We start from the raw sequence: 14,556 nt of genomic DNA on the forward strand, positions 1-14,556 counted from the left end.
ACTATGGTAGCTTACCAAAACTTTCATCATATACCAGCTCTGGCTTAATTAATTTACATAATGTAAGTACAATAAATCATTTTTCATAACCTGGAAAGGCCAACAGAAAACCTCTTCTCTACTGTAATGTCAGTGAACTTTGAGTTGATACAGGTTGATACAGAGAAGGATATGCAAACCTAAGTGCCCAATATCACGTAAATGAACTGAATGGCTTTACAATTATAGTGACTTCATGAAAACTAGAAGCTGTACTTTAAACACCCAATTTGCAATAATTTGAGAAAATTGTACATCTTCATTTTCATGAGGGGACAAAATGCCAGGTGTAAATAGAAGCATTATAAAAAGTAAGAAGGGAGCAGGTGGGGGAGGAGAAATAAAGCAAAGAAACATTGTTGGTAGGGATTGAAATAAAATATGGCAAGGCTTAAAGGGAAGAAGAAATCACTGTTAGCTCCCCCTCCCCTTGGTTGCTTTCTTTAAGTCTTCAGGTATTTGAGAAATGGCCCTGCATGAAATTTAAGAAAAAGAGAAAAAAAAAACAAACAACTGCATTCATTAAATGATATCTGAGAACAAGTCCTTGAAATTTATCCAAAAAGCATTGCTAGCTTGAAGCTAATGACCCTGCAACTGTATTACACAATGCTACCTAGTATTAATTTTGTGGTTAACTCAATATCTTTTTCAAAATAATGTAGCCTCACACAGTACTTTGGCTAAAGCTTTCATATTCTGTTCCAAACCCTATTCCTTCAAATTGCACCAGCAACTGGAGTCCATAACTGTATTTATATCCCTCTAATAACTATTGCCAAAGTTGAGGTGTGGAAAAGCATGTGAAATTAAACAAAAATTAGAGCTAGCTGCAAATCTTCTGAGAATATATTATCAATTCTGAAAAAAAAAAAAAAAAAAAAAAAATAAAGATAATTGTCTTGTAATGCGGAAAAGTCTTTTGAATCTATGTGCAATTATTCTTTGATTCTTTATTAAAATACTTAAGCACAATCCTTAAAAGTTAATGAAACTTCCAAAATTTTATAGAAAACAACACAATAACAAAACAGCAACAAACAAAGAAAAACAACAAGGTCTGAGCAGGCTGGAATTCCAGTATGGCAAAATAGGTTTATCAAGCCATATGTATTCCTTTTTGTCATTAAGATTCAACAGTATATCACAAACAGACAATAAATAAATAAATAAATAAATAATCAACCAGAAATTCCTTTGATAGAACTTCCTTCAGTGGACACAAACCAAAATGTATTCTCAAGCAATATAATTCAATACCTTTTGTCAATAAACAGGAAAAAAAAAATATAATTGCTGTAACAGCTTACAGTTATTGTCCCCAAAAATAATGAAAGAAAAGCCCAAAATGAAATCACCTCTCCCATGCAGCTAAGCCTTTAGTCTTAGGAAGAAAGAAAGTAGAACTGGTAAGGTTTGAGGACGAGTACAGATAAAAGAAATGCATCATAGCACTAAAGGACAACAAACTAGATTTCTAGCTGCTAGTGAAAATCAGAAGCAGAAATAAAATTATGCCAATCTTAAAAATGCAAAGAGGAGACAGAAAATCAGAATAATTACAGAAGCAGAAACTACTGAAGCTTCTTTGGTCTATTCAATTAAGCACGAGGTTAAAAGAATGTCATCAGTGTTTACAAGTATTTATGAAAGGAATATAACAGGGCTCTTCAGCGTAAAAGAATCAAAGACTGGAATTTAAAGGTTAAATTAAATTTTGAACAATAAGAGCAATTAAATATGAGATTACATTAGCCTATTGTATTCTATTCTATATCCATCACTACTTAAAATTTCAGAGGAATGCTTGCATTCATATTCCTCCCACCAAAATTTAGGCACATCAGTAAACTAAATTAGTCTGTATGCATCACTGTAGATTTCTAACCTCAAATATCAACTTCTCTTCCTATGAGAATACATAACTCTAAAATCAATAAGATCTCCAGTCAACAAAATAATGGATAAATTGGTAAAACAGTATTTCAGAATCAGAATTTGTTTTCACTTACTTTGTGGTCAACAGAGAATTATCAAAAATTTGTAGATTGAAAATATTACCACAAATTCTGTATTTTCATGAGTAGACATCAAAATTTTTAATATTTATTTCCTGAACATACTTCCAAAATAAATTTTAGAGGTAATACATCATTAAAAATTGAGAATTAAAAAGTAAATACCTATGATCTTGCAATAAAAGTAGTTCCCTTCTTCTTTCCACAACAAATAATAGGCAGTAACTTAAAGAGTCTCATGGAAACCCCTTTGCAATTATACAGTAATCATTGCAAATATCATACCCTTGAGGAGATAATTTATCCAGCCATCCTGCTTTAACCTTCTTTACTGATGATCCATAAAAGCAAGCATATGGTGCTATTGATTCATTTGCAATTGAAGTTTGAGCTCCATCAAATTGTTGAGAATCCATTTGTTCACTGACCAGACAATATGATTCTCCACATTGGTTCTTACAGGATGATGAGTGGGTATTGGTTTTATTTTCATTTTTCTTGGAAGAAAAAGAACACTGATCCACAATAGAATATACAGGTTCGCTTTCCAAGTCTTCTGGAGGTAATGATTTGTTTTCCTGAGACAAAGATTCATTTTTCACACATTCCTTTGTCTTCTCATCTTGATTATTAAGGGAACTGCAAAGTAAAAATAACTTTATTCTTCATTTATTTCTACAATAAACAATAAAGCATTACATAGAACAAATGTTAAGACATACTGTAAATAAAATTTCACCTTTGTGATAACCACAGATTGATGTTAAATGTAATATATATCCTTTAACTACAACCATAACAGAATACTTCTTTGTCAACAGGTTCCTTTGGAAGGTAGAATTATACAGAATTTTAAAATGAATTCTCCTTCCTCAGAAGACTAGCTTTATTCATTCTGAAATTTTGGAGGACTTGCAATATCATCTCTTTCTTCTGTCTCTCTCACTCTGATAGAAGCCAATTGCAGACAGTCTGAAAGGACATGTGAGCTCCCATTTAGTAAAAACCATTGGCCCTTGCCTTATGAGAGTACTCAAGAATGTTTTGGGAATTTTTTAAATAGGCAGAGCATGAAAGTACTCTGACACTGTTATCTAGAAGACAAGGAAGCCAAATTTTATATTCCAGATGTTCTGACTGAGGGATAAGTAATAAGACATCTCCCAAATTCACAAAAGATTCTGAAGCTTAGATTAGACAATCTTAGGATAGTCACCTATGGCATGAGGTGAAAGCTAAAATAGCAGAAGTTAAGTAAATAGATAACAAGATACATGCAGTCTCTTGGTTTGTCAGAGTTAGAGCTCTACTTATTACATCAGTAAATAACTCTAAATTTAAAACTCTTTAATTTTTTTGATAACTCCTATTTAATACCATATATTCCTGTTAGAAGAATATTCTTCAGACATTTCCAAATCTGATTTATTTTCACAAGCCAGGAATTCATTCCTATGACGTTCCTAGAAAAGAAATAAGCCATAACAAACGTGTGTAGTGAAACAGTAAATAATGTTTAAATTATTCTAGACATAAATCACACCAGCAGACCAAGTGGCAAAGTTATCCTTTTCCAAATTTTCATGTAACACGGATCTGAAAAAACACATTCCAAAAGTATTTTATTTTCAATATCTCCATTTTAATTCAGATAAATATATTTGAGCATAGTCCAAAATACTAAAAAAACAAAAAAGTTAAAGAACCTCAGTGCATAGAAATATTTGTACCTTAGTTGTTCCTGAATAACAGCTGAGTATTTTCTAAGCTCAAGAGCCACATGTTGAGTGCATGATAAGTATACCATTTATGATTTGCTACTCGTAGTCTATCTTTCATGTTAATACTTCTCTAAATTGAATATACAGTGTTTACAGTAGATCAAAGACAAAATACAGGCAAATTTACATTCCTACGTTAAAGCTGAACTCAGTCATATTGAACATATCTAGCATCTTCTTGCCAGCCTTCTTTCTAAAAGATATGTTTATTCATGTTTGTTTAGAAATCTTTATGACACATTATTTGTACTGTACAAAATATCAAGGTTAACATTGCTTAAGAACATTACACATCACACTTCCTACTTCACACTTCCTAAACTTGATCTGACAATCATACTGTATTACTAATCTTCTCAACATCTTTCTTCCTTTAAAAAGAAAAAAAAAAAAAAAAAAGAAAAAAAGAAAACTTAAAATGAATTGCTTCCTGCTTCATGATAGAAACGTTTTAATTTACTCATTTAAGCTTTGAAGTGTGTGTCATAAAGCCGAAGAGCACAGAAAAAAATTGGGTAAGCTTTCACAACTGTTGCTGTTTGTTTTCTGAGAAGCAGTATCTCATCCTATGTTTGATGATTTCACCTATGCAACATGAAATGATAAGATTATAAAAACTGAGTATGTGTATGTACACTACAGCAAAAACTGAGGCAATCACTGGCTGCTGATAGGACAACCTTTGGTGAACACTTTGCCTTTCTCTGCCAGTCATATACATTATGAACAAGAAACCCCACCACCACATACCCCACACTGTTAACTGCATTGTAGCACCACAGATTAGACAATAAATAAATAAATAAATAACCCCCCACATTCCTACATCATGTTAACAACTGAAACAGAAAACTCAAAAGCACCTTATGTACTGCCCGTGAAGTGCTTAAAATCTGTCTCATAAAACAAGGGGAAGTGGCAGCATCCCACTTATACAAATAACCAAGAGACAAGTACTTCAGTACTTGGCCAAGTGAACTGAGGGGGGCCTGAGAACTTACGAGAGATATCGACAAATATATTTATATTTCCAGAAGAGTTTAAAATATGGAAATCCAGAAATGAAGAAAGGTTGGGGGGGACAGACAGTACTGTTCACTCACAAAAAACACAGACTGCACACAAATTAAAGAAGAAAACCCATGTGTTGGTTACAGGATTATTCTGCAAGATGCTCAAACTCAAAATGAGACAGAACTGTTATCTCCCACCTCCTATAACTCCAAGATATTACGAAAAGGTAGGGAGTCTTTTCTCCTGCAGTTGCCCCTGTAGAAACAAGTATTTCTTAAAAGATTGCATAGGAAGCACCCACGCTTAAGGAAGATACCAGGCTTCTAGGTGGCAGGCAGATGGAACTGCCTGCTGGCAGCTCTGTATAAACCTTTTTTGATCAGGAAGTAATTCAGATGCATTATTGTTTAAAAGGTTTTTCTGTCAGCCAATTTTGCTAGTCAAAATGGAAAGTGAGGAAACCTGAATACTAAGATGAGTATTGGGACTACTGTCACGTTATATGCTACATGTCACTCATTATTTACTTGAGTGGTTTATTCTCGATTTTTACTTGAGACCTGCTCCTTAGTCTTCGACTGAAGGCAATACAGTTTTATAACAGAGCCTTAATGATAAAAATTCCTCCTTTTCAAATATGAAGTCTTCCTTGTTTTAAAGTTCTAAGACTTGTAATCTAGCCAGCATTCCACAGTATCACAATGCTTAAGAGCTCACATGGATTATTTATCTCAATATGCGTGCTTAACCTAGTCTAAGAATTTACAGCAGGAAATGAAACCAAACTTAAGAACTTAGAATTCCTTCACTGAAAAAGTGATTTCTGATATACTTCACTCTTTACTCGAACAGAATAGTATGTCAGCTGTAAAGTGTTAGGATTTTTGTGCTTTTCTTTAATTAATATTAAAGAAAAATGTTCCTTCTGCAGGTTGCCCTTTAGGGGTTTCTGCTTCTAGCTGCCTTTCTTCCTCACTTAAGTCTAACTGAACTTTCTTTCTGTCCTTAATTCACTGTTCTCTCATGCTCACTTATCTCTAGTCTGCTGTGACTCACTGCTTGTTTCTACAGACACTCCCCTTATAAAGTCTATAGAAGCCTTTCTTTAGTTACACCAATAAAAGGAGAAGAAAGTTAATGGTCAACTTCTAACCACTTAGAACAGGCTTCCTTTGGTCATTATAACAACTTGCTGTCTTCTTAAATACAGATGAACTACATTCTCATGCAAAGTTGTTTTTTTAAAAAATGAAGCAACAATTACTAAAATCTCAGATACTTTGCAGGGTTGGCTAAACTTTGTTCCTAGGATATGTGATACTTACTGGAAAAATAGCTGCAAATTAAACATATCTTTGGACTTTTGCTTAACAACTTTGCTGTATGACCTTAGTCTGCAATTATGTTCTAATGGAAGCAAAATCAACTATGAAGTTTCCAACTAGCATGTGGTAAGTGTAACTCAAAAAAAACCTGTTCACTTACGTGAAAATGATAATTAAAATCCAAATCTTCAGATCAGAGAAAGTACATTATAATACACTGCATTAATTGAGATTCTACAACCAGCAGAAATAGCAATTCTATTTTGAGCTGTTAATCTAGATAAACAGCACAGTTTTTTTTTTTTTTTGTCTTTTTTTGTTGCTGATTCCTTTTAATATTTGCTGCCTTTGGAAGAAAAATTGCAGACAATCTTCCCAGATATGCTTTATTATAACCAACTATTTCAAGAAAAAAAAAAAAAGCTAAGAAATAACAAGGCTAGAAAACTTTTCTAGAAAAACTGCTCATGCAATTAAATTAATTACAAAGAAGTTCAAATTTGAATTTGTAAAAGACATTTTAATAACTGGCATAGACAAGGCTATGCAATAGAAAACAAAAGCTTAGAAGTAACTTTTCTGCACATAACAAGAATTAGAAGGAAAAGCCATGAATTTATGCCCACCTCCTTAAAAAGCGAACAATGAAAAACTAAAAACTCACACAACAAAATTCCAAAGAAAAGAAAGTACACATCAAAACTAAAGATCATTTTTATGCTTTTAAAAAGCCTCTCATTACATGATGGAATTTGAACGGTTTGATTTCAATGCTCAATTTAGTCAATAGTTTACAACAGTTGAAAAAGAGAAACATCAGCATGAAGACCAAGACAGAAAATAATTATCTACAGTTTTCCTCAAGTCAGTGGCTTGAGATCAGCTGAAACGGATAAGTAAAAAAAGAAGCAACAATTTCTGAGTCAGAAGCACTAGTAGGGAGAGATTCACAGCATCTGTTGGATGCCTTACTAAGCTAGTTAACCTCCCAGAACACCATGTGACTCAGACGTCTGTGCACATTCCATATATAGTACCAACTGTTCAACTACTGACCTCAACAAAAATGTTTACTTCAGAGAATCTTGCCACAAAAGTGATGTACAGCAAGTTTGTGGTTGTGTAAAAAAAATAATAGAAGTCTTCAGAACGTTCATATATATGAACTAATAAAAAGCATATGACCACAAGTGACTATTATATCACCTCAGTTAGCATATAAGCTACTTTCATACACTTTCTGTGAGTCTGTGCAGAGATGCTCAGTCTTGATACGGCATTATCAGAAAAGAGAAAACCCACTTCTACCATTACTAGTCAGCTCCAATGGTTATCCTTTACTTAACCTCACTTAGGCACAAAGTACTATGATACTGTAGTTAAGAAGGTACAAGAAAGCTGTTAAGGTAGCCTGCAGCTATCTGTAACTGACTGTTTTTCATTCAATACGATAGCATCTAGCTCTGAGCAGAAAAGAGATACTCACCTGTTTTCAAGAGAAACAAAAACAAACAAACAAACAAAAAAAAAACAACAACAAAGAATGGCCACAAGTTTGTATTACTATTGAACACTACAAAGTGTATTTCAAGATAAAGTCATTAGTCCATACATATGTATACTGTTGTGATGGTTTTTACTGGAATAGAGTTAATTTTCTTCATACTGACTCCTATCATGCTGTGTTTTAGATTTTTTAATGAAAATAGTGGTGGAAACATTGATGCTTTAAAGTTGTTGCAGAACAGTGCTAAATTAAGACAAGGAATGTTCCATTCTAGTAGGTTTCGGTTGAGCAAGAAGCTGGGAGGGGACAAAATACCCAATCCAAGATGTCCGAAGGCATATTCCATCTGAGATATACAATAGATTGTCATGCTGAATAATAACACTGAGGGTAAGTGGAAAGAAAGAGGGAGAAGTTCAGAGTAGTGGTATGTACCTTCCCAAAAGAAAACATTACATGTGATGAGACTTGCTTTCCTGAAAGTGGCTGAACATCTGCCTGTGAATGGAAATTATTCAATGAATTCCTTTGTTTTGCTTTTCTCGCACACATCTTTTGCTTTACCTAATAAATTGTCCATCAGTTCTTTCACTTTTACCTTTCCATTTCTTATCTCCATCCCATCAAGGGAAAGAGAATGAGCAGCTGTGTGGTGCTGAGTTGCCTGCTCACAAATATAAAGCTTCTGCATGCACTAAAGAAGACGTAAAAGGTACTGAGAAATGAAACAGGAGAGCAAAAAAAGAATTAAGGGCTGTATTCAGTACATAGCATGAAATTAAAGAGAAGATGAACCATTTGTATACAGACTTATCAACTTACTTTAGCATCTTTAAGGTTGTCCCAAAAAAAGGTTTCTCCATAAGGTGATATGACAGGTGGCTTTTCTTCCGAGAAAGTTTCTTAAAGCAAAAAAATATAGCATCATACACTGCCATGTTCAAGAAGATACTGATAAAAAAAAATCACAAAAGATACAGGTTTTTCTACTTCTGATTTTTCTTTTCTCCTCAGGAAAAAAAGAAAAATCAAAGTAAAAATTGAAAAACAAGAATTTCCCCATTTCAAACTGAGCTCTAGTTAATTTTTTTCAGATAATACCCTTTATTATTTTCACTCAATTTACTGCATCTTCTTCCTAGCATATAATTTAGACAGAGCTTGCATACAGGCTATCAAATTAAAAAAAAAAAAAAAAAAAAAAACAACTTTTGTTGTACTCTCTCAGGAGCAGTAATTGCAAACTTGATTCCAACTTTAAAAAACAAAATCCATAAAACTAAACAAATAAAACCATTTCATTTTTACTCAGTTTACATTCCATCACCAACCATCTGCTTGAAACTGATACGCATAATTTCAAACAAGACATACTTCTGGAGTCTAAAAACTGGTTTTTTTTTTGGTTTTGTTTTGGTTTTTTTATGTGCAACTCACACTGCTAACTTCTTCCAGTAAACTATTTAACACAATTAATTTCCTGTTATTTCCGGGAGTACCATTCTCACTAACATTAGTCAGAAGTACTCTGCTTAAAGCTTTCGAGAAAAAGCTGATTCTGCTTTTAACAATCTGCATCCCATCTTAGAAACTCAATGTATCATAATCAAAAACAGTCATGTTAAAATAACTAAAGTTCAAAATCTGGATTTTCAAATTTTTATTTTTTTAATTAATTATTTTTAAAAATTATTTACTTTTTCACAAATAAAAACGAAGTGAAAAAGGAGAAGTGGTTACATGCTCTGCTATTTTATGCATCACTTTTTTTAGGCGTTCCAGAAGCCTGGTATTTCTTTAAATGAGCAAGTCAATTTTAGATTTCAGCTTCTGATTTAAGGTTTCCTTTCTCTGAAGATTCAAGATAGAAGTACCAGCATGCTTGACTCACTTTTTTGTGAAACTTTCCTCCCAGCACAAGATATGTCTGTAACGTCCACGTTTCTTCTTTTCTTAAGGGAACTTGAACAAAATATAGTACAAAATGAAAACATTAAGTGAAACATCCCAGAAATTGAACAAAAGCATATTATGCGATTAAACAAGTCATTAAGAATACATACAAACATAAAAATAGCCAATTCTAAGTTTTGGGAAAGTCTCCTGATTGAATTTAAATACTACCCAACCACTTGCTTTCCTCCCTTTATGACACAATACTTCACTGATCTGAGTAGGTATCTTCAGAATATTTTTATTTTTTAATTGGTCTTAATATTTATTTAGACTTTAGGGAAGTGTGAGGAACTACTTTCTCCTTCTACTTCATATACAGTGAATGCATTCAAAACTACACTTCCAAAGACAGTCTTCAAATGTGAAGCATATAGTGAGTCTAGGTATGAAAATCCAGATCCAGTGGAAAGAAATAATGCTGAAAATGTTTAATTCTTAGTGAGGATTTTTTCCCCAGTAAATTTTCAATCTGTAACATAACTGAAATTGCTTTGCATGTGCATGCAACTGCCATGATGCATTTTACAGATAGACAAGGACATGTATATACATACACACACGAAAAAATAATTTTATTATTGGTGTTGTGCTGGTCCCTATGTATTTTGGAAACTTCTCGTACAGTGGCATATGCCAGTTAAGATCACATTTTTGTCTTTACTACTGATATTTCAGGCAACTTTGGAATAACTGAACAGTAAAAAACATGCCTGAAGTAATACATTTCTGACCTATCTTCAGTGCAGCAGCAGACCGCTCTGATATCACCCTTGTTAACGTGAGTAACTAGCAATCTCTCTATTTTATTTTCTCTGCTTGAAGTAACAGTGATATTGACCCTTGTGCATCCTTACAGAATACCCACTGATTGATAAATGATACATAAGATTGTATGCAAGATTGCTGCAGTTTCTATTAAGAGTTTGGGGGTCTTCTGCCCTTCAAATCCAAAGATAAGTATGTTTTAATAAAAATATCAATATATCTGATTTTCATTTCCCCACTAGACATATTGAGAAATGTTCTTTTACGACTAGCTATACTTCAGATTTTAGAAATACTGACTCATAAAGTCCACGTTGAATTGTTTCATAATACAGGCTGGCGTTTCTCTATGACAGAAGGCATACATTCACGTATTTCCATACTGCATTCTTTCCAATCCGTGCCTAAATCTGCCCTCATAAAACAGATAGTGTATTAAATTCAACATAGAAGCAGTACTTTATAAAGTTATTTGTTATTTCATGTTATCCTTGTTATACCACTTATGCTTCCAGATGATGTTGCGTAAAATTCTTGCTTTAGAAAACACAGAATGGGTTTGGCCCAGTTAAAGTAAATTACAACCTAACTCCATGCTAAATAACTACTTATTCTATAAATTATAATTAGGAAGAGAGAAAAAAAAAAAGAAAAATACACAATACCTCGCATCTATTCAAGTAGTTCACTAAATCTGACGCAGCTACATCTTTTTGAAATTACACAGCAATCATGTATTTGATGCATTTGAACTTACCTGGTATGTTTACAAGAGAGCCAAAACTAGCATTTTTCAACATAAACAGCATTTGTTTGTTGTTAAGTTTTTTATTTTTTTAACATTTTTAATAGTATTAACTAGCATTAACATGAATTCAAGAGAAACAGTAAACAGGTTTGACTTGAAGAGCTTTTAGAATGATCAGTTTCTTCTTTATGTAAAGCAGTCAAGTCAATGGCTTAGTTTCAGAGTGGAAGGATTTAGAAGTAGGTAATTGTAATAGTAATGAGTAAAAAGTAATACAGATAAACTCACCAGAAAATAAGAAATAAATCAACTTATAAAGACCTGCATTTTTTTTTAATTTCTACATACTTTCATGTATGAATCCATACATGGCAAGAAAATCTGCTAGAAAGCAAATTGTAGCATTTTTACACGCAATGTAAAGTAAATTTGGGGGGAATTTTTGGAAAATGATATTCTACCTTATGTCAAATAAAAACCATCTCCATAAATAAATGGAACAGCTTAGTTTGACTATTTGAGGGATTACATTACAAAAAAACAAAAACAAAAACAACACCATACAGTGCAGGATATAAAATTAGAATATATCAATGCTCAGTTACTGTACAAAATTAACTCCTGAACTGAATGACAAAAAAATATAAAAGACTTACTGGGGGCAAATAAGATGTTCCCCTTTCCCCTCACCCCTAAACAATTCATCCACATCAAAATCACTGGTGTCTATCTAAATATGTCTCTCTTCTTAACCATTTCCAAAATTGCAAATGGTCTAATGTTTTTCAAATCAAAAAGTTCCAATAATACAAAGATAAAATAACAATTTCCATCACATTTCCTTTTTTTTTTTTTTTTGTTTTGTTTTGTTTTGTTTTTTGGTAACTTTAAAAATTAAGGCCCATTATTTTCAAGAGACACAGGATGTGGCTCAAGCTGCATACTCCTCCCCGCCTCTCTTTCCTCGTGCACAAACAGGATGAAATGGCGTGATGAGGCAGCAACTTGATAAACAATGAGAGAGACTGGAAAAGTGAGAGCTTAGTGGTGGGCAGAGCAGAGCTGTTCTATTCTCTCTCCACCTGCCATCTCACCAGTGATGCAAGGGAGAGAGCTCATCGCAAGCAGCCAGTGCTTCAGAGCCCTTACTGGCATGAATCTGTTGTGTTTTAAGTGAATGAAACTTTTGTTTTCTGACTCATTCAAAACAGGTTTGCTAGTCAGCTCCAATTCTAGTCCTCCCATAAACCAAATATGTCCAAAGTACTCCGGAGCTCTGGGATTCATAGGCTGCTTGTATAAGCAAATTAATGGAGGTGCTTGGCTGTAGGAAGAGCGAGATCCATTTCTACTACCTAAAAATTGTCCTGTGTGGAAGAATATGGAGCAGAAAGAGAGAGAACCAGGCTGGGAACTTCATTAGCAATTCTAATTCCTTTAATGTTAGAAATAGTTTATAGAATGCCAGCCCTGCTACGTGTCCACCATGGAAGTTGCTGTCAATGGACAGCTTGGTTTAAGGCCAAGCACCTTTGTTCACTGCCAGTGCAGCAACTTTTCTGTAGTTACTTTTGGTTTATTTCTTCTTTCTTTTAATGAGGAATCTACACAGTTCCATCACTGAGCAATACAAGTCACTAAGTTGGAGGATGTCTAGAAATCCACACATAGATGGAGTATGTCGGTCTCCAACATAACCTGTGTGGCACTCACTCGGTGTCACAACCAGTTCTACCATGTTATAAATCTGCTTTCAGGTCTTCCACTAACAGCACTGCAGCTCCAACGAACGCAACTGCAGTTATCTCATTCATCAGTGCCTGCTAGAGGACACTGTCCTAGGCATGCAGAACCTTCAAATCTATCTCTGTACGTACTATCTTTAATCATGGCTGCAGGCATGTATGTGGTTAGCTCCATCCATTGCACTACCTTCACTATGTCTTACAGACACCAGATTTTAACTCGCATGGAAGAAATTGCCAAAGGAATCAAGAGACCCAGAACTTTCAGCCCACTCTGTCCAATCCCACAACATTAGTGGGAATGCATGTTAGCAAATTCAAACTAGTGACTTAAATACAAAATGCAGAGGCTCAGAGTTTTATTGCACATTTGTAACTATCTTGAGTTCCACTTCCAAAACGTCATGGTGACTTACCAGTTGACATGTTTTTTTACAGGCAAGAGCCAGAAGCAAAAGCATAGCACAGGAGAGCAGCTAAGATTGCAGGAGAGGCAGGTACATTATTAGTAATAAAAAGTTATACAGTCACAGCACTACTAAGTGCTGCAAGGAGACCTACTGTACCAACTTGGTGTGCCAGAAGGCACACAAGAGATCATGAGAAAAGCATTTCCTTGCATAAAAATTTAATGACTAATATCCATGCATGACCAGAAGACGATGCTAGGTTTCCCAGTAGATTTCAGCTGGAATTCTCTGCCTGTATGGGAAAAGCCTTCACACAATGTAATTATAAGAAAACCAGCATCCATCAACAGAAGTCAGTTGAGAATACTTCTTTATGCAATTCTATAAGACAGATACGATCTTTCCTGAGGTTAAAGATGCTGCAAGCTACTACTTGAAAGTTCTTTACTAATTTCTTGCCTCTAAAAAACCAAAAAAGAAAAAAAAAAAAAAAAAAAAAGGAAAAAGTACCCAACAGAATTAATCAAGAATGTTTTTTAAGTTCTGTTTTGAAATTCTGGTTTACCCTTGATCTTCCTCAGACAGACTTGCTACTTGTCCTTCAGCATTTTTACATTGTTATAAATGAGCATAAAGACAAAGAACATAAACTCAAGTTCACAAATCAGGATGGTGGGTAATGAAGTTGGTGACCCATCCAAACATCAGTCACTAAGAGATCAGAATTTGGAGGATTTACTTTGATGGCAGGAATACTATAAACACAGTATATTCTTTCTACTGGCTGATTCTTTCTCAGAAGACATAAGAATATTCTTTCAAAAGCTACTTATTATTGTCTTTTTCTGCACTCGGTTCCCATTTCAGCTCAGCCAGAATAGCTTTGCTCCATAAAAGTTAACATCAAGGCACTCCCCATTGAAAAATGTTTATACTTCCATTTCAGTAAACACAACTTGATGTTTCAGAAGGCAGAGATAAAAAAAAAATATTGAGGAACACAAAGATCTCTTACTTGTTGCAAAAAATCTTTGCCTCCCCATCTGTTCAAACAATTGTACTCCACTATTTAGCATTAACATCTTTCAACAATCTGAAAGAAACTTATAAATGCTTGGGAAAACTCTGCACTTAAGGCATGTGTAAACTTGCTAATGATGTTTCGAACTGCTAAGATATGCTGATGAAAAAGACAAGATAAATACAAAACATTCTCAGACATGTCCCTTCCAGGCATAGTTAGTGGCT

The 14,556-nt window shown here is 34.0% G+C and overlaps 1 protein-coding gene across 6 annotated transcripts in view; it reads right to left on the bottom strand.

Annotated features, from left to right (window-relative positions):
• ARAP2 (ArfGAP with RhoGAP domain, ankyrin repeat and PH domain 2) overlaps window positions 1–14,556 on the bottom strand; it is a 118,265-nt gene that overhangs the window by 95,510 nt on the left and 8,199 nt on the right. For all 6 annotated transcript variants that reach the window (XM_042811541.1, XM_042811539.1, XM_042811537.1 and 3 more), the window contains 4 exons: window positions 9,576–9,646; window positions 8,507–8,586; window positions 3,435–3,520; window positions 2,343–2,696 (listed from right to left, as the gene is read on the bottom strand). In XM_042811541.1, the coding sequence (XP_042667475.1) occupies window positions 2,343–2,696; window positions 3,435–3,520; window positions 8,507–8,586; window positions 9,576–9,646 (591 nt within the window). The remainder of the gene's footprint in view (window positions 1–2,342; window positions 2,697–3,434; window positions 3,521–8,506; window positions 8,587–9,575; window positions 9,647–14,556) is intronic.

This window comes from Centrocercus urophasianus, unplaced genomic scaffold (genome assembly GCF_019232065.1).
Source record: "Centrocercus urophasianus isolate 14NV4802_14NV808 unplaced genomic scaffold, USGS_Curo_1.0 seq_13, whole genome shotgun sequence".
NCBI classification, from domain to species: domain Eukaryota; kingdom Metazoa; phylum Chordata; class Aves; order Galliformes; family Phasianidae; genus Centrocercus; species Centrocercus urophasianus.